The sequence below is a fragment of the Perissodus microlepis genome, chromosome 9, assembly GCF_051167445.1.
Source record: "Perissodus microlepis isolate ML-2025 ecotype Zambia chromosome 9, ASM5116744v1, whole genome shotgun sequence".
Taxonomy (NCBI): domain Eukaryota; kingdom Metazoa; phylum Chordata; class Actinopteri; order Cichliformes; family Cichlidae; genus Perissodus; species Perissodus microlepis.
This window is the reverse complement of record NC_140469.1, coordinates 305806-328663: the sequence shown is the minus strand read 5'-3', so window position 1 is coordinate 328663 and position 22858 is coordinate 305806. Positions and strand designations below refer to the sequence as shown.

Here is a 22858-nt window from a genome sequence, read left to right as displayed (position 1 = left end):
CGTCGATGTGGAACAGACGACAGCCCGGACGACGGAGACGTCGTGTTTCGTCTTCGAAACGACGACCAGGGCACGGGGACCGTGATTGCCCCTCCTGAATTCCGTGGGGTGTACGTGTCAACGTTCGAAAAACATCCTGACGAAGGACACCTCCAATTCCTGGCAGGCGCGTGTAAGAAGAGCTCCAGCACCGAAGCCGATACATTGATGGTTGAACTCGCCAACATTCTTCCTGGTACTGTGATGTTAAGCACGGCGGATTCAGATGTGATAGCCGTGCTAACGGCTCGCGGACGCGAAGGATTGACGCTGCGACTGACCAACACGAGTTACAGACACGACCGTCTTATGCACAGAACTGCTTTTGGAGACCTGTTCATGGCATTTCCCGGAAGCGACAGCCCGAAGGATGTCAATTTCGAAACCCGTGAGTTTAGATTACAAGCGCTGTACGACGTCCCGTGTGGCGACGCCAGCTCTGTGGGTGAGGTGGAAAAGCAGCACAGGGAGTAGGAGCAACTCGCTCTCAGTGAGAGCGAAAATAACACGGAGGTTGAACAACTGGCACAGTATTTGTATTTAGGTGGAATCCGAGGCTCTGTGTACGAAGACTTTCTGAACAGAGTTTCTGCGTTGACAGCGGGCCAGAAAAACGAAGTCACAAGGATAATTCTACGCCGAGCAGCAGCGGCCCGGAATGATTGTACGCCCAGACATATATTCCGTGACACATTTGACCTTTTTTCTAGCTCTGGACACGATGCCGTAGTAGATTCGCGTATGAGCCAGTGTGCCGGAAAACGGTCTTACAAAGACCTCGACGCGAAGGAGACCGCAAACGGACTGACTTGGAAGCAGATGTGCTCCACCATGTATAAGTTGAGTAAACTGTACATGGAAGGCAAAGTGCCTAGATTTAGCAACGGCAGGTATCGGCGACTGACTGACATGTATCCTCATGTCTACATGCGGATAAAGTAAGACGTAATCGAATCTCAGCCCCTGAAAGACAAACTACTCGTGTTTATGATCCTTTTCGGCACCGATTACACCCGCACGTTTCGAGGGCTCGGCCCCAAGGGACTACTGAAGGTCGGTGTAAGTGATCAATTCAGCGGCTGGTGTGAAGAGCTTAAGTGTGCGTGGCAAACCGATGACCCATCTCCAAAACAGTACCATGGTCTTTACAAGAAGCTAGCTACAATGTCAAAGATCCCTGTAAAGACTCAAGCTTGTTGTGATGCCGAGCTGTCTACATTGACCTTCAGAACCATGAGATACGCATACGACATGTGGCGGTTGACACATCCAAATGCTGAAGAGTCCTACGGGTTTTCCGTAGATGAAAATAACGCTATGACCTTCATGTTAAGCGTGTGATCCGCTCACTGTTTGTTTTTGCCATCTGTATTCAATATGTTGATGTGTTGCTTACAATAAACTATGACTGAGAAATACGTGTGAAATGCGTACTCTATTACCACATTAAACAAAACACACGGCGAAGTCAGTACAACATGTATCCTGTAAACCATTGTAACAATTAGCAGTTTGGAATGTGCCACGGTCGGAGGAATGCGCCTCGGTCGGAGGAATGCGCCTCGGTCGGGAGAATGTACGTCGGTTTAGAAGATAGGCCGTTTTAACGTAAACTCGTACATGTTGAAGGAATAGCAACGCAGGCGTTTGTTCTGCACTATGGCACTGCTTGTTAACATTTCGCATCGCATAATAATGTACAACAATACAATACCACCTTTCCGGAACCGTCCGCCCGCGTGCAGCAGAGGCACCGATGTCAGCAGTACTGCGTATGTGCCTTTCATCCACGGGTTAGTGGTGTGCATGGGTTTGTTCGCAAACCTCTACATGTTGGTGCTGCTTCACGCGAAGAAGGGAAAACGTAATAAAAAGTTATCAGACATCGACGTGTATTTTTCGTCCATTATAAAGCAATCCCAAACAAGTTACGGAGCAACATAGGACTTGTGTCTGCTCTGTGCGCATTCATACCTGCCATAGCTGCTATCGTGGACATGGTGTATTGGAGCGCAATACGCTTCTCGCCCGAGACCAGCTCATTGATGTGTCGCAACACGATGGATCGCATAGTGAAAGAAGTGTCCATTTGGTTTAGAATGACATTGTTTTTCTTCTTACCTATAATTGTCATCATATACTGTAACAGTATGATTATGTACACTGTCAGAAAACACATTCGAGACACTCGGTTTGGTAAACACATTACACGTACTTATAAAAGGGCGAAACTCTTACCGATGATTACTATCATATGTTTTGTATGTTGTTGGACACCGTGGGTAGTCAGTGTGTTGTATTTTAGGTCACACAGACGTTGCTACGTTGCAACGGTGTTGAATGTTTGTACAGCCATCGGCCATTTGTATTGTTTCTCAAATCCTGCTATGTATATACTTGTGAACGCAAGACGCAATGGTGCTCTCCGTGATAGCAGCAAGATCAGCTGTACCAGTGTGTAACCCACCAATAAACTGAAAGATGTCATGTTGTACATATTTGTGTATATGTTAATGTATATAACATAATAAAAATTACAAATGTAAATCCTTTACAGCGACAATCACTAATGTTTCATTGTTTTATTGCTTTACCTTCTAGATACCGAGATGTATCAAGAGTAAATTGTGTCTCTTACCCAGTTATACAATACAAGAACAACACTGACATTCAACATTTTATTTTTTTATTACAAAGCATACAATAAATGATATCATACACGCTTGCGCGTCTTGTATAGACTCTCCGCGGTATGTGAGGTATTTTTGCGTTTCTGAGAACGTTTTCCCGTTTGCTCAGGGAGCGGTGACATTTCCCGTACGCTTGGGTCCCTTGGTCTATATAACAGATCTTGCGCGTGTGTCCTCAATGCAAGCGCCTCTGCGCCGTCTGTCTCGGGTGGCGCAAAACCAGTCCTGCTTAGTGTTACCATGGTCACAGCGTAGTCTCTTTTTAACATCTGGACAGTGAAAATGTCGTCCTTGAGAACTAGATTTAGCATGTCGCAGGCATCTTTCCACTCCCAATCTTCCTCTAGCTCGAAGAGATAATCCACGTCCGCGGCCTCGTTTCGTAGATACAGTTGATCCTGATGATACGTAGTCCTGGTTATACAAAACGAACTCGTGTTCTTGACCGGCATGCCTGCGTAATCTCCGGAGTACACTGTCAACCTAGGTCCGTGAAATGTGCGTCGAGGACCCACCCGCGATTCCTTGACGTGCCTTTCGTTGTAAGCCAGGTCCGGTGCGGTCTCGCCCAGCGCCCTGACTAGAACGGCTCCGTAGTAAAGCGGCGCGGAACACTGAAACGTTTCACCTCCCAGCGCACATCTGTGAAAAGTCAACTCGTCCAAGGGCTTTACGCCAGATGTGGCTTCCAACACTAGCGACCTCAGCGGATCCTTTGTGAAATCTAGTGTAAACGAAAGCCTAGGACACTCGGACTGCTGCTGTGCGGACGGGCCCTCGTGCCACTGACCCATCGCATTTCCCTCTTCTTCTTCACTCTCGGCCTTTTTGTAAGCTTCCACCATGGCTGAGGTGACTTGGGTCCAGAATCCAGAATGTGACTGCGGAGCGTAGATCGCCAACATGTCTTAGACCATTTCGAGTGACAATGTTACAGAAGTCACCTTTCTGTTAGTTTTCACCCGGCCTCTCTTTACGTGCGAAGGCAGCTGGTTATGTGATAATCTGTACGTGCACAGTTTTTGCTTACGCCGGCGGTCGCCAGCGGCTCTCGTGGGAACTTTACACATTGAACACAACATGATCATCTCGTGCGCAGTGTCGGTGTAGTCCCCGTCGTCGTCTTTCGAGAAATGTATGTCCTCTATCCCCGAAATGGACAAGAAATTTTCAGTTTTTGCTTGTGCACCTGAGTCAGAATGTACCCCAACGCTTTACAAGCAAACCTGCCCTGCGAATCTAGAGCACGGGGGCATATGTCAGGCAGGCAAGCGGCGGTGCACAATTTGTACACGGCGTTGGTTTCCAAACACAGTTGCCCGAATGTCAGTTTGTTCAGAGCTGCCATCCTGTTCTTGTTTAGGTTCCGCATGAAGGACGCCGTGTCCGCGTAGTCGGCTCTGTCGGGGATCGACGTCCACGGCGGGATCCATATGTCAAAAACAAAATGACAAGCCAGCTTCATGGCCTCTGCGAACACCAGCTGGTTTATGCAGAATGCCACTCTGCGGCCCACCATTCCCGCGCACTCGATGTGCGTACTGTAGAATGCTGCCACGCACGCGTCTCTGGCTCTGTCAAACGGGGCCCCGAATTGCATGACCTCTGAATCCGCGATCATGGTAGCAGATTGTATCAGGTTTTGCCTGTATAGGCACAGCGCCACGATGACGTCCATATTCCGACTCCTAACCGCATTCATAATGGCTGTAGTGCTTCGGGTGGTCGACACCTCTTTCGGGTGTTCAGACTCCAGTATGAGACACCTGTCCGCCCAGGCGTCGCTCATGAAACCCATGGTGTTTGTGTTCCACACAAAGCCGCAGTTGTGAACGGCTGTGAATTTCACTGTGACGATCTTGCCTGTGACCTGGTCTTTGGTCACAACCTCGCTTTCTAATGTGCTGGTGTCCAACAGGTTTTTGAACGTGTTGGGTATGACGTTAGATTCCTTGTCTATAGACTTGGTGTTCTTCTCGTGCACTATGTGCGCGTCGTCTATCATCACCACGCACGCATGTCTGCTCTGCTTGTACTTGAATGCCATCATTGTGAATGAAGTCAGTCTCTCGATGCAACCCGCGACCATTTGAAATTGGTAAGCTAAGATGTTGTTGGCATAACTCTTGCCTTCGCCCGGACCCGATATGTTCAGCAACATGATGCGTTCGATGGTGTATCTGGGCGCGGTGTTTGTTATGATGTAATTGAAGGTGGTCGACGCTTGAAACAGTCTCGTTACTTCCAAGGTGTCGCAGAACAAGTATTTTACCACAGCGGCATCGTACACTTTGACGTCGTCGTGGTTTACGTCTCTCATGCATAGCTTTTGATGTATATCTGGCAGATGGTGCCCGAGAGATAACGACGCGTTGCCTAGGTTGTCGTCCACAAATCGATTCAACCCAACATAAATCGAGTCTTGTTCGCTGAATTTACGTCTGGTCAAGATGGTGAAAACCATATCTGCTATCAGTTCGAATTGTTTGATACCACCGTACTCTTCTTTCATTTCTTTGCTCATATGTTCAAGTTTACCCAGATGAGGATGCAAGTGTGCAAGGTGATAGCTGTGATCGCATTTGCTCGCAATGAAGGGGTGTGTTTCCGCGTAATTGTAGTAACAAGCGTACGCAAAGTAACACTGGCCACCGCACCTCATGTCTTCGGCTGGCGTAAGATGCCGCTTGCAGCTACAATTGCCTCCGTCTAAGACACGGGCTACATCGAGAGTGCTCCGTTGGCTACGTATTTTCTTCAACACAGCAGCTATAGCGCTCTTGTTCACGGGTACGTGTTTGTGAAGCATGATCCGAGAAAACAGATCGGGTGTTTCGGGGTCTATGAGTGTGTCCATAGCGTATTTGAACACGATCAGCCCTCTCGAGTTCACTAGTGACTGTGACCCCCTTGCCAAATCCAGGGTGAACGCTTTGAGTTTCTCCGTGTACGTAACGTCACACGGGACATCCGGGTTGCAGGTAGCCATCACGCTTTGCTCGAGCCAGCGGTGTGGGCCTAAACTGGCTATGAGAGATCTCAATAACGCTGGACCTTCTCCACGCATGCAGACGTCCGCCATGCCACGTATGGAGCGGTCTAGAGTCCTCAGATTCAGACGTGCTATGCTCTGGGGCACCACGACCGCTGTTTTTCTGGACTGGCAAACCGGAGTGTACAGCGATCCCTGGAGATCTTTGACAATTTTCTTGTCTAGTTTGTTAGAGTTCAACGTGTCCGTGACCAGTGTTGGGACTAACGCGTTATTAAGTAACGCGTTACAGTAACTACGTTATTATTGTGGTAACGAGCACGGTAACTAGTTATTATGCCAAAATCAGGAACGCGTTAGTCGTTACTGGGATTTAGATAGGGTCGTTACTCGTTACTTCGTGTGGTGGCTATCGCGGAGCTTCCACAGATTCAGTAACATTAGCAAGTGGTGGAGGCCAGCAGGTGGATGAGCGAAAGGGGACGCAGGAGGAAAAGAGACCCGATGCGGCCGCTGGTCCAAGTGTGAACTGAACTTCAGGTAAGAAGTTATGACCTGCAGTCTATCTGGGTCAGATATAAACCAAGTTTAGGGGGAGTTTATTTTCGTTATTTTGACTTTTTCCGTACTGCGTACTAGCTAGCATGACGGAGTTTCTATGCAGCTGGGTGGGTGCTATGAAGTTAATGATGTTGAACTTTATTTTGTTCATAAGTTATTAGAGTTGCCAACCGTCCCGTCTGGTATTCAGAGAAAATATTACGCGTTTCTTATTGAGGTGAAAAGGAACAGTTTGTCCCGTAATTCAACTACAATGAAAAAGGCACAAAGCTGGAGTTATTCTGTGTCTTTGCTGCACAGCTGCCTCTTCTCCTCTCATTCTCTCCCCCTCCCTCTCCCGTTTCTACTTCAATCATGAAAACTGATCAATGATCAGCTGATCGGCTCTCTTGTTTGTTTATCGCCCACTTTGCGCCGAAAGAGGAAACCAGCGGATGTCGCGCTAAACAACAGCAGCACGTTTGAGCTTGATCAGCTGTTGTTAGAATTTATTTAATATTAATTTCTAATATCAGCTGATGTTTGCTGGAGCCACAGCTGCAAAAAAGCTGCTGGTCATGATATCGGTTTGGTTATCTTGTGAGAGGGAAACATGAAGATGAAACCAGGAGATGTCTTTACTGAATCATCAGAGCTGAACAGGTGATGGAGAAACAGGTTTACCTTTTAGGTGACATAAATGAGTTGAAGGGAAGTTATGAACTGTTTCTGAGAGACAAATAACCCCAGGATCCTTTTCTATGTAGCTGACAGCTGGTAACTGTGCAGGGGCGGGTCTAGCAAAGTTTTGCCAGGGGGGCCAGGTAGGGCATTAACAGGGAGAGGTGGGCACAAAGAAATACTTTTCTTTCTTATTATTCTCATTTAAAATGTCTCGCTTTTAAAAAATAATTATCTGAATCTTACAACAAACGATTGATAGATTGATGCATATATACCATCAAAACAGTGAACATCACTGTCACAACAGTGTTTATTTTCATTCAAAGGCTTTATGATTTTTCCTATAATGGTGGGCCAGTCTCTAGTCAAAATGCCCGGGCCAATTTTTTGTCCCAGTCCAGCCATGTATGCAGCTCATCTGCAGTCTGGTGTTGCCTACATCTTCCTATTCAGAAGGCAGAATTTCCGAGTTCCGAGTACAATCGAAAGCACCACGACTGCAGTTTTTGTGTTGGATGTAAAAGGCGCACATGACGCTGTGACGTAGGCTAGAATCATGGCAGCAGTCAATGACGGTCCAGGCGTGGGATTTCTCTCGTGGAAATATGCACATTATCTTTTCCTCTCTATTGGTAGGTGGCACAGTGCACTTGTGGCAAGTAAGCAAGCTAGAAGACTGGCAAAGTTATGGAAGCAACACATTAACAAGTGAATTCTGAGTAAAACTAGTAAAAGTTACTTTCCCTAGTAACTAGTTACTTTGAAAGTAACGAGTAACTTGAAGTAACTGAGTTACTTTTGAGAGAAGTAACTAGTAATGTAACTAAGTTACTATTTTAAAGTAACTTACCCAACACTGTCCGTGACAATGTCGACCCAATCGAACACAGCGGACAATTCGGCCTTATCGTCCTTCATTACTACCATGGCATTGTTCAACGAAGACACTTTCTTCCTCACCAACTGCATTCTCATGAACGCGTTGAACGCTTGCTTCTGCAACTCGCTGTCGTCTTCGTCGTCGTCAGCATCACCGTGGTCCAAATCCCCGTTGTCTTGGAAGAAGGCTACGTCGACGTCCTTGTCAAGCAAATCCTGTAGATAATTGCCAAGCGTAGAACCCAGCTGCGAAGAGTCCGGCTGTGTACGCGTAGTTTCGGTGGTTGCCGTTTCATTGTCCATGTTGAGAACAAAACAAAACAATCTGCCGTGAGCGTTGTCCTCTCGGATAGGAGGCGACATGGACATGAAATCCGGGTCCTCTAACGTGACTTGAAGCACTGTACCTTTGCAACAATACGTGAGATAGAGAAGCAGCTGGAATGTGGCTTTGTCGGCGGACGATAGTGCTGAGAAAGACAATTCGTCCGATGGACCGTCGTGTATAACATCGTTGGGCACTGATAGGAAAACAGCTTTTCTGTTACGGGGCACAGCTACATTGTCAAACATGGCGGTGTCTCTATCGATATCAGGCAGGCTACACTGTCCAGTGCTAAGCACGACTTTCGTTGGATCAGTTGCCATAGTGTAGAAGATCACTTTTTTTTGTTCTGGGGGGGTAAGCTACACCACAATGTAACCCTGTGTCATGGTGTAAATACCGGTACCACGGCGCGTGAATTTGTAAACATGCCTCATATCGGTATCATGACATGTAACATTTGTAATACCACAGACTCATTCGCAATCTTGTCCGGAGGTTGCTATACTGCGCCTTGGTCGGAGGAATTGCGCCTCGGTCGGAGGAATTGCGCCTCGGTCGGAGGAATGCGCCTCGGTCGGAGGAATTGCGCCTCGGGCGGAGATTTCGAGTAGGCACAGCTATCATTCAGAAGCCATTGATGTAAATCACCTTTTTTTTACACATCAGTGAAATGACAAAGAAAAAAAACACGCATAAAGCAGGGTACATGGTGTAGTGTTATGCTTGACTAACATATAAAAGCTAACTCGCATTCAGCCGCGGTGTGAGCTCTTCGGTTTGTTTTATTTGTGGGACAGAGACAAGGAGGAGGTCAAGTGATACAGTTCAACAATCATCTGGACTTTTTTTTTAAAAAAGAAACCGACAGGGTGTCCTTGTACTACGGCTGATGTGATTGATACACCATGGATAAACCACTGCCATTTGTGGAACATTTTCCTGATATATACCCTCAACTCAGAAGTGTAGATATCGATCGTGAACCTACACTAGTTGGAGTGCTGGTCAAATCGGTCTTCTATCACAAAGAGACATTGCTTTGCAGGGGACTGGTGATTCGCTCGAGATGCGAAACCTACCCTGCGTACACCACGGTAAACTTCCAGGTCTCCGGTATAACCCCAGTAGTGGGTTACGACCTTGACATGCATGCCACTGAAAATGAAAATTGGAACACAGTTAAAGCTGCATGGGGCAGGCATTTCGCAGCGGACCCGGTCGTTACTACGGTTCTACACGAAGACATTAAACGGACAGTGACAGCTGCTCTTTTCCCTTTAGCGTCCATATCGCGGGCGTCGTTTTACATGAAATCCATATGGGGGGCATTGACGTTTGGTGATTTCTGCTCAGATAAAGGCTACTACCTAGCCAGGGATGGCAACACCCCTGCTCTGTGTTCAAACGTCATGTTTGGACGGATGTATTTCATTTCCGTGGACAAAGTAAATGACACATTGTCTCCGGCCGACATGGTCTACGATCACAAAGCATCCGAGGTAGAAGCTCGGTTGTTTGACATCGCTCACGTAGACCACTTTTACAAAGCGGCGTACCTGGACATCGAAACCGTGTTCGATGTGGCACACAGGGATCCTGCCGTCAGATCGCAGTCTTTCGCGTACAGGTTCCCTCATTGCACAGAGGGCACGGTCGCTGATATGACTACGTGTCACAATAGAATGACGGTCACGCTGAAGGAACAACAGAAGCAGTTTCACAAGCACGTAAAACCAGTGTCCATACCCAGCCTGCCCTCCGACATGCCGGGGCAGCAGCACGAGATCACGTGCGTTTCCATCGTAATTATGAATTCCCACACAACTAAGCCCGCCACGGGTCACAGGAAAAAGTTTCTTGTGGCGTACAACAAAAACAAAGCGACCGGTCGTCCTTACCTTGAACCCGATCTGGATATTGTCAAAGACGCCGGCATAGACGTGAACCGCGTGCAGTTTCACGCCTGCGCCGGCGAACTCGCGTTGCTAGAGAGAACTATTCGTCTTTTACACACCCATCGCATTGAACTTTTGTACGTATACAACGCCGAGTTTGACATGCGTGTGCTAAACCAGTGAGTGTATTTTTACACAGATTCCAGCTACCTGAAAACCCTGGACCCAGTCACTAGACAGCGATGTGAAAAACTGAAACGCATGTGGACCGGATTATTCGTAGCTAAGGAGTTTGGTGTAGACGCAGAGCCGTTCTTCCAATTTGAAAATGTGCGATTTTTGGAAATGTACAAACAAATGTTGACAAGCGTAAAAGCTGTCCTCTCCAGCGGGACCTTAACAGAATACAAACTGATACAGATAGCCGCGCACGTGGAAAAGTTCAACAAAGACAAAGCCAAACTGGGTCACTTCAAAATGAATAGCTGCGGCATGAATGTCATTGACTTGTACCGAATGGCTGGCACTAGGGACATCAAGTACGCGTGCACCAGCATGAAGCTGAACGACGTGGCTCCGTACGTAGTTGAAAAGGTCAGGAAAATACACAAGAAACCCAAAAAAAAAACCAAGGAAATTGTACAAAGTAGCGGATGTTAGCTACGACAAAATGGACAGTATGATAAGCATGAGTGGCAAAAGCTTGTTTGTGGTGCTTGTGTACAACTTGGTCGATTCGTTGTTGTGTTGTAGACTGGCCAAGGTGCTCGGCCCCGTGTCCGCGCTGTTTCACCGATGCAGGACCACTCTAAATGTAGATGTTGTAGTTCACGGCAGAGGAGACATGTTCAGCGGCTTCGTGCAGAGCATCCACTCGGTGCAAGTGCCGCAACTGAAGTTTGCGCTCGACACTCTCAGGGTGAAAGCGGGGCCGCTTGGCGCGGAAGATCAAGACAGACTGCGATGGAATCCATCACACCCATCAGAAGGACACGGCGATGCCTGGAAAGGAGGAGCGGTGTGCGAACCTCTAACCGGATTACATTACTCAGGACCGGGTATGGGATTGGAGTTGTCTTTCGACTTCTCCGGGATGTACCCTTCCATCATGTGCGCGCTGAACATATCGCCAGAGACGACCGTGCCCTGGCCCCCTGCTGAGTTCCCCCACGACTTATCAGGGTGGATCTGCTACAGCTGGGAAGCGGAAGGCTTCGCGTACGCGTCCTTGATTCTCAAGTACGACGAAAACACCTGTACCTACACCCGTGCACCCGGGGTGTTCGCGTCATCTGTCGAGTATTACCTGAATCAACGTGCGGGCTTCAAAGCAAAGCTGAAGGATTCGACGCATAGCGACGCCGAGCGAATTTACTACAAGCTGCAAGAAGGAGAGTGTAAAGTCATGGCCAACTCGTTTTACGGAACAGCGCCGCATCCTTGCGGGCCTCTCATATCTGGGCACGGAAGGCAGCAGATCGCTGTAGTGAACAAATGTGTGTCTGACTTTTATCAGCACAAATGTCCCGTGGCGTACGGCGACACGGACAGCGTGATGGTAGCGGTGGGCTACGGTCCAGGCGAAACCGTCGAAACGGACGTGTCGGACACAGTTCGCGGTAGAGACATGACCGCCCAACAAGAAAAAGCAGCGCTCCGCCGATTTGCCTACAAGGCTCAGGAAGCCATGCGTTCAAAAGTAAGGCGAGCCGGAGAGCAGGTACCGGATTTTCTGAACTACGTACACGTGGCTCTAGTGGAGGACGCTCTGCGGAGAATGTATGTGATTGATCGCGACAACAAACACAGACCGCTCGTGCGTGATCCGAACGGCGCTGTCACCAAAGAAGGGTACCCCGTGTATCTAGCGACGGTCCCCGGTGCAAAAACGTATGTTCCTGTGACCGATGCGTTTGTGAAAGACAGACGAGTGAAACTCGAATACGAAAACAGCTGCTCGATATATTGTCACATTGCTAAGAAGACATACATGGCCCTGACCCACACGGTGGACGACACGAGCGATCAGCTTTCTTCACTCTCGGTTAAGGTGAGAGGGCTGGCTGCGTTCAAAAGCATGAGATCCCCCTGCGACTCAGCTGTAACACACACATTCATAGCCTGCGTGATGAGGGGAGATTGTATCAAGTTAGAAAAAGATAGGGCTACGTGCTTCTCGACTGCCCCGTGGCATCGGCTTCAAAACGGAGATGAGATACTATACATGAAGAAGGACCCAGACTTCGATCAGTCGAGCAGATGGGCCGAACTTGATCAAGCAGCTGAGTTTCTCACTCCACACAGAGTGTTGTCGGTCAGCACCGTAGACTTGACCAACGATCAGAGTGTGGTATTGGTAAAGTTGCAAAATGTGAACCTACAGGATGATAGGCCCGTGTATTGCTTGACTTTGTACAAAGAGGGGATTTACTGCATGAATCACATGTTTTCCAGAAAGGAAAGTATTTTGAGGGACCTGCTTGCTACCAAAGCCTCAGAAATAATCGCGTCCAAAATGAGTTTGGGGTTGTTCCCTTGGAGCATCCTGATCAAATCTGCGAAAAACAAACACTTTAGCCAACACACACTAGCTCGTCTGAAAGTTGGCAACTCGAACGTGAAAACAACGTACGTGGAGCTCACTAAGACGCGGTTACAACGAATCACTGGTCTTACAGTGAAACCGGTGGAATGTTACGAGTTCCACAAATGCAATCCGTGCGAGGCCACTTTTTACAGATACCCATTGGCTTTACAGGTGACGTCGGGCTGCCTGACAGCCATGTTCGGAGGCTCGTTGTCATGTGAGAACGCACCCGATTCCCATGACTCTGCTGAAGCTGACAGTCGAGATAGCAACGATGATTACGATTGAGAGAGTTCGCAGTACACACAGGATGCCAGTCACACGCGTGCTCACAATGACTCTCTGATTGACCATCCTTATCAACCGGGCAACAAACGCTACGCTAACTCAAGAATCACAACAGCTCACTTGGCAGATCGCTCTCTTTCGAATCGCTCCGCAAAGCTCACCTCACATTGCATAATAGACTTGTGTCTACCCCGACAAATGTACAGCGATAGCTTTGCAAACACGGTGATAAACGACTGTAGAAACCTGTTGCTTTCGTGTATTCGTTGTGTCAAAGACCACTTACAAAGGGCTAATGCCGCATTCAACTGCATCATGAACATTTGCCCCGAACACATGATTCCTGCGTGCGGGCAGCGAGAACTGGACGCTATCATGTCGAACCGTGAAAGAGTGAACCGACTCCCCGGGGAACAACTGTCGGCATGCAAGACGGTAGTGATCGAGGACATCGGACTTCGTCCGGGTGATGTCTTCGGTGACATGTGTCGCATGCTACGGGAGTCTATTTCTGTCTTAGTTCAGCAAGGTGCAATTTCCACCACGTGCAACCAGCCGCAACACGACGGTAAAATCGCAATTTCGCTACCAGCTGCCATGCTAACCAAAGCAGGGATAGTATCGTCCGACGGAAGGATCTATATTTCCAGAAATGAATTGTACGAAACCCCCTTGGTCGACCTTGCAGGGATCGTGTACCAAGCCACACTCATGTTACAGATACACAACCCTAGCGCGTTTCCGTCTTCTGCCTACGCGGTATGTCCTACAAACACACTCTGCATTATGCCGTACTCCATGGACGACGAAACGGCTATGGCGATGTGGATAGATCAATTTAAAAAGACACAGTGGTTAACCGTGACAACAGTCGCCGACGCGCACAGAAGTCCAGGTATACCGTGTGATAAGAAGCAGGTTTCCTACCACTGTACGGGCTGCAAGAATTTCTACAGAGATCTGTTCGCAAACAATGTGCCTGTACACGACGTGTTCTCTCACGTATACGGTCCAGATAAAAAACGTAGAATCGGGTGCTGTGTAAACGACCGTCCCTGGCTGTTGAGGAGGACCGACAGCTTGCCGGGATCGCAGCATCGTCATCATCAACAACAAATGTAATATATATACGGTCTGAGCCTCTGTACGGTTCACAAAAACAGACGCACAGCAGCAGAATGGCGTTCAGTCACAGCGATTACACTTTTTCACACGTAATGAAACCCACCACAGACACCAGCCGGCCGGTAGTGTTCAACATTGACCTGACGGACTTGATACACCGAGACGGTCACAGTACTCTATTCTCAATTGACTCTATGAACATTACCGCATACAGGCAAGGATCGTGGGACAAGGTACCTGTTAAATTTGCGCTGCTCAACGGAAACAAGACCAGAGTCATAACGTATGACCCCACCAGACTGTCGTCGAAGTGGTCAGTGGACCTCGGCGTGCAAGACAACGCGGTCTCACATAAGGACCATTGTAACCAGTTACACATGACCATAGCCGGACTGGAGAACGAACCGTTCAATCGTACCATGCCTATATACGCGGACGAGAATAAACAGGCAGCTCTGAACGTATTGGGATTCATGATGTCACAGAGCCTTTGGGTTGCAGATAAAGCCAGAGGGGCGTTGGATGTTCTGATGGCGTCGAGTGCTTCAGAGTTCTCCGTACATTGTACCTTATGCGCACAACGGCGCGCGGTTCGCATTTCTCATAAAGGTCCTGATATATTCTCTTCATTTGTCTCATTACCCCTGTGCGGAGACGGGTATGTTTGCACACCCTTGAGCGACAACTCTGCCGATCCTGCGTATCGCGCTTTGTGCGATATCATGGCCTTGATTAGATGCTCGTACGCCGATAAGCTGGATATGCTGCTGGAGTCAAACAGGCCGCATCCTGCGGTAGACGGATTGTACTCGTTTGAGTGTCTCCCATACGCTGATCAACAGCGAGACACGGTCATCATCCCTTACTCTTCTATAAAGCAACTGGCTTCTCTGTACCAAACAATGAGCGACCATGCTGACAGTTTTGCCATAGTAGACGCTAAGACGCCTAACGTCAAGGTACTTTTGGAAAGCTCTTGCGAAAACATCGGCCTGGTGACAGGGTCTTTAGGCATTACAACCATATACGGGTCCAGCGTTTACGACGTATACCAGGGACTGTCTTCTCAACGGCGCTCTACTCCGGATGCAGAAGACGACAGGTCTCCCTGTCATCTGGTCACCAGTGTACAGCTCACCCCGCAGGTGATGGTGAGACGGATAGCGTTGCCGTTCGCCGTAACTGATAAAATGGACTTGGATACGTGGCGGACGTACTTTTTCCGAAGGCCCTCTACATTGTACTGCTGACAACCCAAAGGATTGTTTTTTTTTTAAGTGTAGACATCATGTGTGCGTGCATAAATTCATGTGTAACACATCGTGTACACTTGTCTCGTATTGTATGTTTGCTGTGTTATACACCTGTACAGTGTTATGTGTGCACATTGAAATTAAACGCAAACGTACACAATTTTCCATTTTATTGTTTTATTGATAGACACAACTGATACAACGGACACAGTACAATAGAATGCAATACACCAAGTAAACGCGCTGTTCTCTCAGAATAACACATTGCTACACTTGCCGCGTCAGCCTTGAAAAATGACAGCGTCATCCGCGAACTACCTTTCCGCTACATGGACACGGTGTAAAAACATCATGTTGAAACAGCTGCACATAGTCATAAGTCTTTCTATGCTTGGATAACATACTATGTAGCCACCTACGTCCATCACATAACCCAGCCGTCGGCTGAATGTGACGACCAATGTTTTGTCAGCTGTGACTATGTCGAATAGGTACCCGGCCACGTTCCTGTTTGCGTTGTAAGCGACAACCCCGTAGGAAAACTGTGTCTCTGTTACACATTCCTGTATGTCGTCGAATGTGATATACTCTCCGGTCACTTTGTTCGTTCTCCTGAACAACGAGTCTGACTCGGGAAGTTCAGTTATTTCATCTACCATCACGCGCGGGGAGAAGCGTTGCATGTACGCCGACTCCCCGCAGTAAGACACACGGCATGGCGCTCCAAACAACGTGAAGGGGTAGTAATCGGGACCGGTTTGTCCAATTGCCAGTATCACTGCGTTTTTCACGGTTGAGACATATGCGCCACTTGGCGTCGGTGTCCAGTGGAATGAACTCTGCGAAATCATCATCGCATGTCACGCTCTCAACTACACAACCAGCCATCGTGGTGGCATATACTCCAAGTGCAAACCTCACAGTCGCGTGACAGTAAATACACCATGTCCCATTTGTAACGTACGGGAGACTTAAATGAAAATAACCGTACCCAGACACTTCATACCTAGGATCTGGTACTAACGGTACAGTAACGCTTGAAGCGTAATACTGACACCATCCTACTAAAAACTGAAACCCCAGTGAAGATGGCCGGGTCACAGAATTTGTACTTAGACCAGATCGAACGCTTTCTTTGTCGTACTTTCCCTGGATTTCGCTTGGATAATAACTACAAAAAGTTGACTACAAATCTCGTGTTCCATACATGGGTTGCAATACGACAGACAGGAATCCCGGATGGAACTAGTTTGTTTAACGGAGCTCGCCTGGATTATGTATCTAAACTCAAAAAGCAAGCTACTGAGTTCGAGACACAGGGAATCCCTGTCACGATCGTATACTCTCGCCTAAACCTACCCCATACTGAGGAGACGAAGATGAATTACAACTTTCAAGACCACAGTAACATCGTCCTGTTGTGCTTGGAAGACATGCCTCACGCTATAGCTCCTGCTACCTACAAACATCTTTACACAGCGGATTTGAACCTGATGGACCATTTACGGATAGCTGTGATCAACCATGCCCAGCAGGTAACAGAAGAGCTTTTGCATAAAGCACGCGAACAGGGTAAAAAACATTATGTTACTTCACTTCGGACCAATAACGGAAACGCGATCATGTACGCGGACATGGACATTGTGTTCACTGTCAACAAGGCACCTGTGGTTTACGCAAAGCGGGGCATGTGTTCATGGCCTAAACTCAACCCTCTGTTCACACACGGTTACTGTGTTCCCGATGTCTCGGACCCTCAGCTGATACAAACGATAGAAGATCACGCTGCTGTCTTTCGTGGGGACCCGGATGCTATTATCCAATATGTGTTACACGGAAAGGCTTACGAGATTTCAGAGTGGATTGCACAAGCTCGAGGAAAGACATGGAAGCCCGCTATCGCAACGGGAGAAAACTCGATGCTACTGGTAGCGTATTCCGCCATACCTATCTTCAAGAACACGGCGTTGGATGACAGTCTTATTGCGGATCTGCACACGAACCCTGCCAGCAAGATGTATAGGACAAGCGATCCGTTCTACAGAGCTAATCACACACTGATATACCTTCAGCTTCTTCCCTACATGGACCATTCAGACGATAGAACCTGGGTGTCACGCTGATCACATCTACGCAAAGAAGGTGGTGACAGCGAACAGTTTCACCGGACAAATGTTACGTTAAGTGTGTATGCATGCTTCTATTATATTTCTTTGTAAAAAAAACCGTGACCCACCAACAACTTTTCACTTTAGCTCTCAACTACACAACCAGCCATCCTGGTGGGCTACGCGTCTTTAAGTATGAAGCCATACTCGCTATATATATATATATATAGATATATATATATATATCTATATATATATATATGAAAACGGATGTTGTTCTACCCACCACTGTAGCGTTCAAAAATGTTTCTCTTAATTAAAAAAAACATGGCAACAAGTTATATCTGTACTTTATTGTCGTGATGTGAAGCACATTTGTTTATTCGACAATACACGGAGACTTTCCCATTTACAACCATGACATTAGTTATGTTTGACACGATTCACATACAGTGGTTCTTTTTTTGGACACCACAGACACACAGTTCCCAACACTGGCGCGAGTACCGCTACGACACCGATCACAATGATCAATGTCACATATAATTCCGTACCGCTCTCCTGGTAAAACGGATTGTTGACAGGATCACTGTCTCTGTTGCTCACTGGATTTTCCATCCTACACGTAATATTTTTTACATTCCACAAGTCTCGATTATCCACGATCTCCGTCTTACGTTCCCCCTGCTTCCACTCCCCATTGTCCAGTCTCCAAAAGTACTTGACAGGACCGGCTATGCTCACGTCTCCTTGGCACACTAGCGTACATCTTCCGAAAGTTTTGTTACACAATACCGGAGTGACATTCACTTCGGGTTCGGGCACAGTGTCAATTACATGTAACCAATACTTCAAAAATTGCACTTGATTGTTAATTTCCACCAAATACTCTCCGGCGTCCGATCTGGTAACGTTTTCGAACTCTAAACTTCCTGTGTCTATGTTCAGCCTTGTTCGCCCTCTGAATTTGCTGTAATGCGTCACTGGGATTTGCTCGTACACCCATTCAGCAAGAAGATTCTTGCCGCATTTCCACACGACGCTGGTGATCCGCTCAGACACCTTCTTGGGCGAAACTCGCACCGTATTGCCAACCCTGAGGTGTATCACTTCTTCACAAAAACCGATTGTTGTCAAGAGTATCACGGTAACAACTCTTAAAGCAACCGGTGGCAACATGTTAGCAGATTAGCTAGCAAGTACTTCTTACAGGACAACAGTATGTGCCTCGGTCGGCGGAATCCCACTTGAGCTGAACCAGCGTCCCTTTCCCTTGTCAATTATTGTCTAACATCTTTTAAAATACACGCAGTGCCACTATTAATACTTCGCGCATATCACAACAAACTACACCGCTGCACGTTCATCGAGAGCGATCCGGTTAACAGGACTTTGGCCATACCACCGAAGCTACCATGAACATCGCAATGCGTAAGCGGGTAAACGAACAACCCGTGGCTGACATGTTAGAGGGACCCTTGGTGTGAAAGAAAAACTGGCGAGAAGTTAAGTTGGGCAGTCCGCATACAAAAGTGGGAAACCACTTTTCCATAACGTACGATGTGAAGTTCGGACTGCCGTGTGTCACGCTCATGAGTAGCAATCCGATCCGGGAGCCTGGCAGTGTCGTAAACCTCTCGACCTCCGACGTTTGCAATCAGCAGTTTACCGACACAGTGGTTGTCCCACTCAGGATGTTTCTGGATTTGCTGCACGTGCATCTTACTCATAATGAAGACAAATATCTACACCTGTACGCCAATCGCAGTCCTACCGCATGTAATCCTCAGGATTACGCCACCCGGACGTCCTTCTTTGTGTCAGAGCAGGGGTGTTTTCACTCTGTGTCAATAGATCAGAGCGGGGGTGTCGCAGCCCATCTCCGCGTGCATCAAAATGCCGTTGGAAATGATAATGACTGCCCCAAGATCCCATAAGTGTCACCGGATTATTTGCGATATACGGGTGTGCCGCGTGTGAGTTGTACTATAGCAAGATACCCGTGCGGTCCACTATTTCTCGCCATCAAACGCTGGCACATTTCGACTGCTGAGGGACACAAAATGATCATGGTCAACACACCGGAGGAGAATGCGGAAAAAGTGTTTCCGCTATGTCACACGGAGCACCTACCCGGTCTGGTGGCCGTAATTCATCGCTGGTTGGAAGAAGATTACCATCAAATGGGCTTGCTAATCACATGCGCGGTGTCCAACGATATCACGCTGATACCCAAGCCCTTCAAGCGGCATACTTACAAGTATGTCGCATCGCTCACATTCCGATTATGGCCAAGCATGTACAACGTGCGAGAGATGTGGGTGACTACCTACGATGATGAGCGAGTGTCCGTTGAATCTAAGTACGGCATATGTCGAAATGCGATAGTCGACTGCCCGTCTAGCGAGAAGTATCAACGACGCAAAGCTGCAAGGCGCGAAGCTGACAGGATCATTATGGAGCGGGAACATGCGGTTGTACGCGATTGTGGCATCCTGCCCGTTCTACCCCATCAGGCACAAACAGAACCCATCAAGTCAGAGCGTCCTGAACAATATCCCATTGATAATGACATAAGGGCAATACACCCTGGACACCACGTCGACTCAGTCAACGATTGCGGCGTCGTACACGTTGCGACGCAGCACGACACACGTAGACCGATTAAGTTGGAGTGTCTCGATGATAGCGAGCAGTACCAGATCGTCCCGCAAGGAAAGTCTGGCGACAGGTCGAGTTAGGTAACCCAGGCTGGGACGTGGGAACCGCTTTTACAATTCGATACCACGACACACATGGACTGCCTTGTGTGACGCTCACCAGTACCCATACAACTCTTCAGGAAGGTCAACAGATTTTACTCACGGATCCCGTCTACACGGATAACCGCGTGGGCAAGAGCCTGACCGTTCCTGTGAGGGTATTTCTGGATTTGCTGCATATGCTTCTAACGCATGACAAGAAATATGTGTCTTCCTACGCCTACGTCGAGCCTTCTTCTACGGATCATTTTGATGTCATTAGACATCTACCCATTACATACTGTGACAGGGGTTGCTACCACGGTGTTACATACGATGAGCACGATGACGAAGAGGACGATGGCGAAGAGGACGATGGCGAAGAGGACGATGGTGAGGATGATAGTAAAGACGACGAGATTGAGTGTGATGACAATGGTGCTAGCGCACGCCCAAATGTCACAATACCTGACGTGTCCGCTGAACACCTACGATGTCCTAAGGGTTCTTTCACGGTATGTTGTGGTATAGTCAGACAGCCCAGAGGTCCTGTTTTTCTTTCTTCCGGCGGCTGGGAGCTGACAGCCGGCGGGTCTGTCAATGAGATGATGCCTGTAGACTCAGAAAATGAACCCGTATACATCATCCCATTGTGTCACACCGAACACTTCCCCGGTTTCGTGGCCGCTGTTCATAAGTGGCTGGAATACGATTACCGCGTACTGGGCCTCTCGCTGACATGCCGCACGCCTAGCTACATAACGCTCACACCCACGCCATCAAAATCTCAGGACGAATATCGGCATACCCAAGCAGATGTTGACCGGTATTGGTCCCAGCTATCCGACATTGACCAGCGTTGGATGTGGCATACCACGTATGACGGGCGTGGGCTGCCCGTGGAACCGCTGTATGGCGCATTCCGAACCACAATGCTTACGTGTCCCTACAGTAAGAAAACACGACCTGGCAAACGCTGTAAGAAGTGAGAATCTGAAAATTATAAGCAAGCGTCTGGCTGAATGTCACTTGCTTTCACACCAACACGGTATCTCTCTGAATGATTGTTGTCAAATCCACATGTTGTATCGGTTGCCTAACTTGACAAATAAACCCCATGATATACATCCGTAAACGGTAGTTTTGTGCGTGTCCTGTGTTGTAACAGTGTAGTGCCATGAGCAAACGTACAGTGTGACATTTACCGCAAGTCATCAGCCACCAACATAGTGTACCAAAATGTGTAAAATGAAACTCATAAAAAATTCTGTTGTGTATGTTTATTTTCAACAGTAAAACAAAGCATCAACGAAACATACAGCATGGCTCTGTCGTCAGGCAATGTAATAGCACACATGTACACATTTTCACGCATCGGTTGGGGTTATCATATGCGTATGACAAAATTTAAAATGTTTGTTTTCGCCATTCAATGTGCCGTCGCATACACACTTTTGTAACATACAAACTACAAACAGACTAGATCACAGTCATTGTACGCCACAGGCGAGATGCGGGAGCTTTGTAACGAAGATCGTTGGTGTCACACCAGAGCATGCATTCTTCGTGCTGTAACTGGGTACGATACACATCGCCCAGAGCAGGTAGTTTGCCCAAATGACCCTCTATGAGATTGTCAAAGTCGTCCGGGCGTTTACGGATCAGTTGCACCCTGCTGTCCTCAAACTCCCGGTCCTCGTGCAGTCGTGTCACATCGTACGCCGCGGTCTTCGTGACGCCTTGGGGTAACCAGCTGCGACTAAAATAGTCCTTGTAAGCTCGCCACAAGGTATCCACGATTGTGTATCCAGAAATCCGCCATGTGGATCCCTAGCAGGCTCTCGGTGTTCAAGTCTGCAACATCCAAAAAGTAGTCTATGTAATCACCTCCTTGGCAAAACTGTAGCTCCTCAGCCGTGAATTTTTGTCTGATGTCGGTGTGTAGAACGTGTAGTTTCGTTATGTCGTCTGACCCTCTGTTTGTGAAGCAAGATATAGCATCCACCTTTCCAGGCCACACGGCCTCCGGGTGATAGAGTGTAATGTGGTAAGTCGAGGACATTGTGTTCTGGTGAAGCGAATGGATCTGTGAGTCTCATTCTAAACAAGTTGAGCTTTTATATCTGGCAACCTAGGGGTGTGTCGGTAGTGCGACGTGGACGGTATATGGTAAGAAGTGTTGCCAGGCCTAGCACTGTGATGAATGGGATGTGTGGTGTTCGGGTTTCTCTACGTTTCAATTGTTGTACCGCGACATGTACTGTGGATCGAGTTAAGCGTTCCTCCTCTACCTCCTCGGTCGGAGGAATGATCCTCGGTCGGAGGAATGCTCCTCGGTCGGACGAATGCTCCGGGTGTGAAGAAGCGTATCTGGTTGGCAATACTACAAAAAGCGCCTGAGTCAGCATGTGTGCCCTGAGACTGAAACACCCATAACTTACGGCATAACATTGAGCGTGATATACAGTTATGGAAACAGTAATGGAGTGGAAGTATGACATAGGTCACAAATTTTATTTGTGTGCTGATGATATCGTCGACGACTTCATGTTTAAGTTCCCGGAGACACCAGATGAACTAAGATATATAAAGAACAACGTTGTTAAACTATGGCGTTTGGCAGAGTATAGTGCCAAGAATCGGGATAAAGCTGAACTGTTGTTAACGTTGCTCAAGAGACACTGCAGGACGTCCTACCTGGAGCTAATG

General features: G+C 47.9%; 1 protein-coding gene across 1 annotated transcript; it reads right to left on the bottom strand.

Annotated features, from left to right (window-relative positions):
- Positions 1-17831: 17831 nt before the first annotated feature.
- Positions 17832-19129, bottom strand: LOC146379840 (lymphocyte function-associated antigen 3-like). The gene is made up of 2 exons (XM_084940394.1): positions 18997-19129; positions 17832-18520 (listed from the first exon to the last, which is right to left on the bottom strand). The coding sequence occupies exons 1-2, from the start codon at positions 19127-19129 to the stop codon at positions 17832-17834; spliced, it is 822 nt and encodes a 273-aa protein (XP_084796520.1).
- Positions 19130-22858: the final 3729 nt, after the last annotated feature.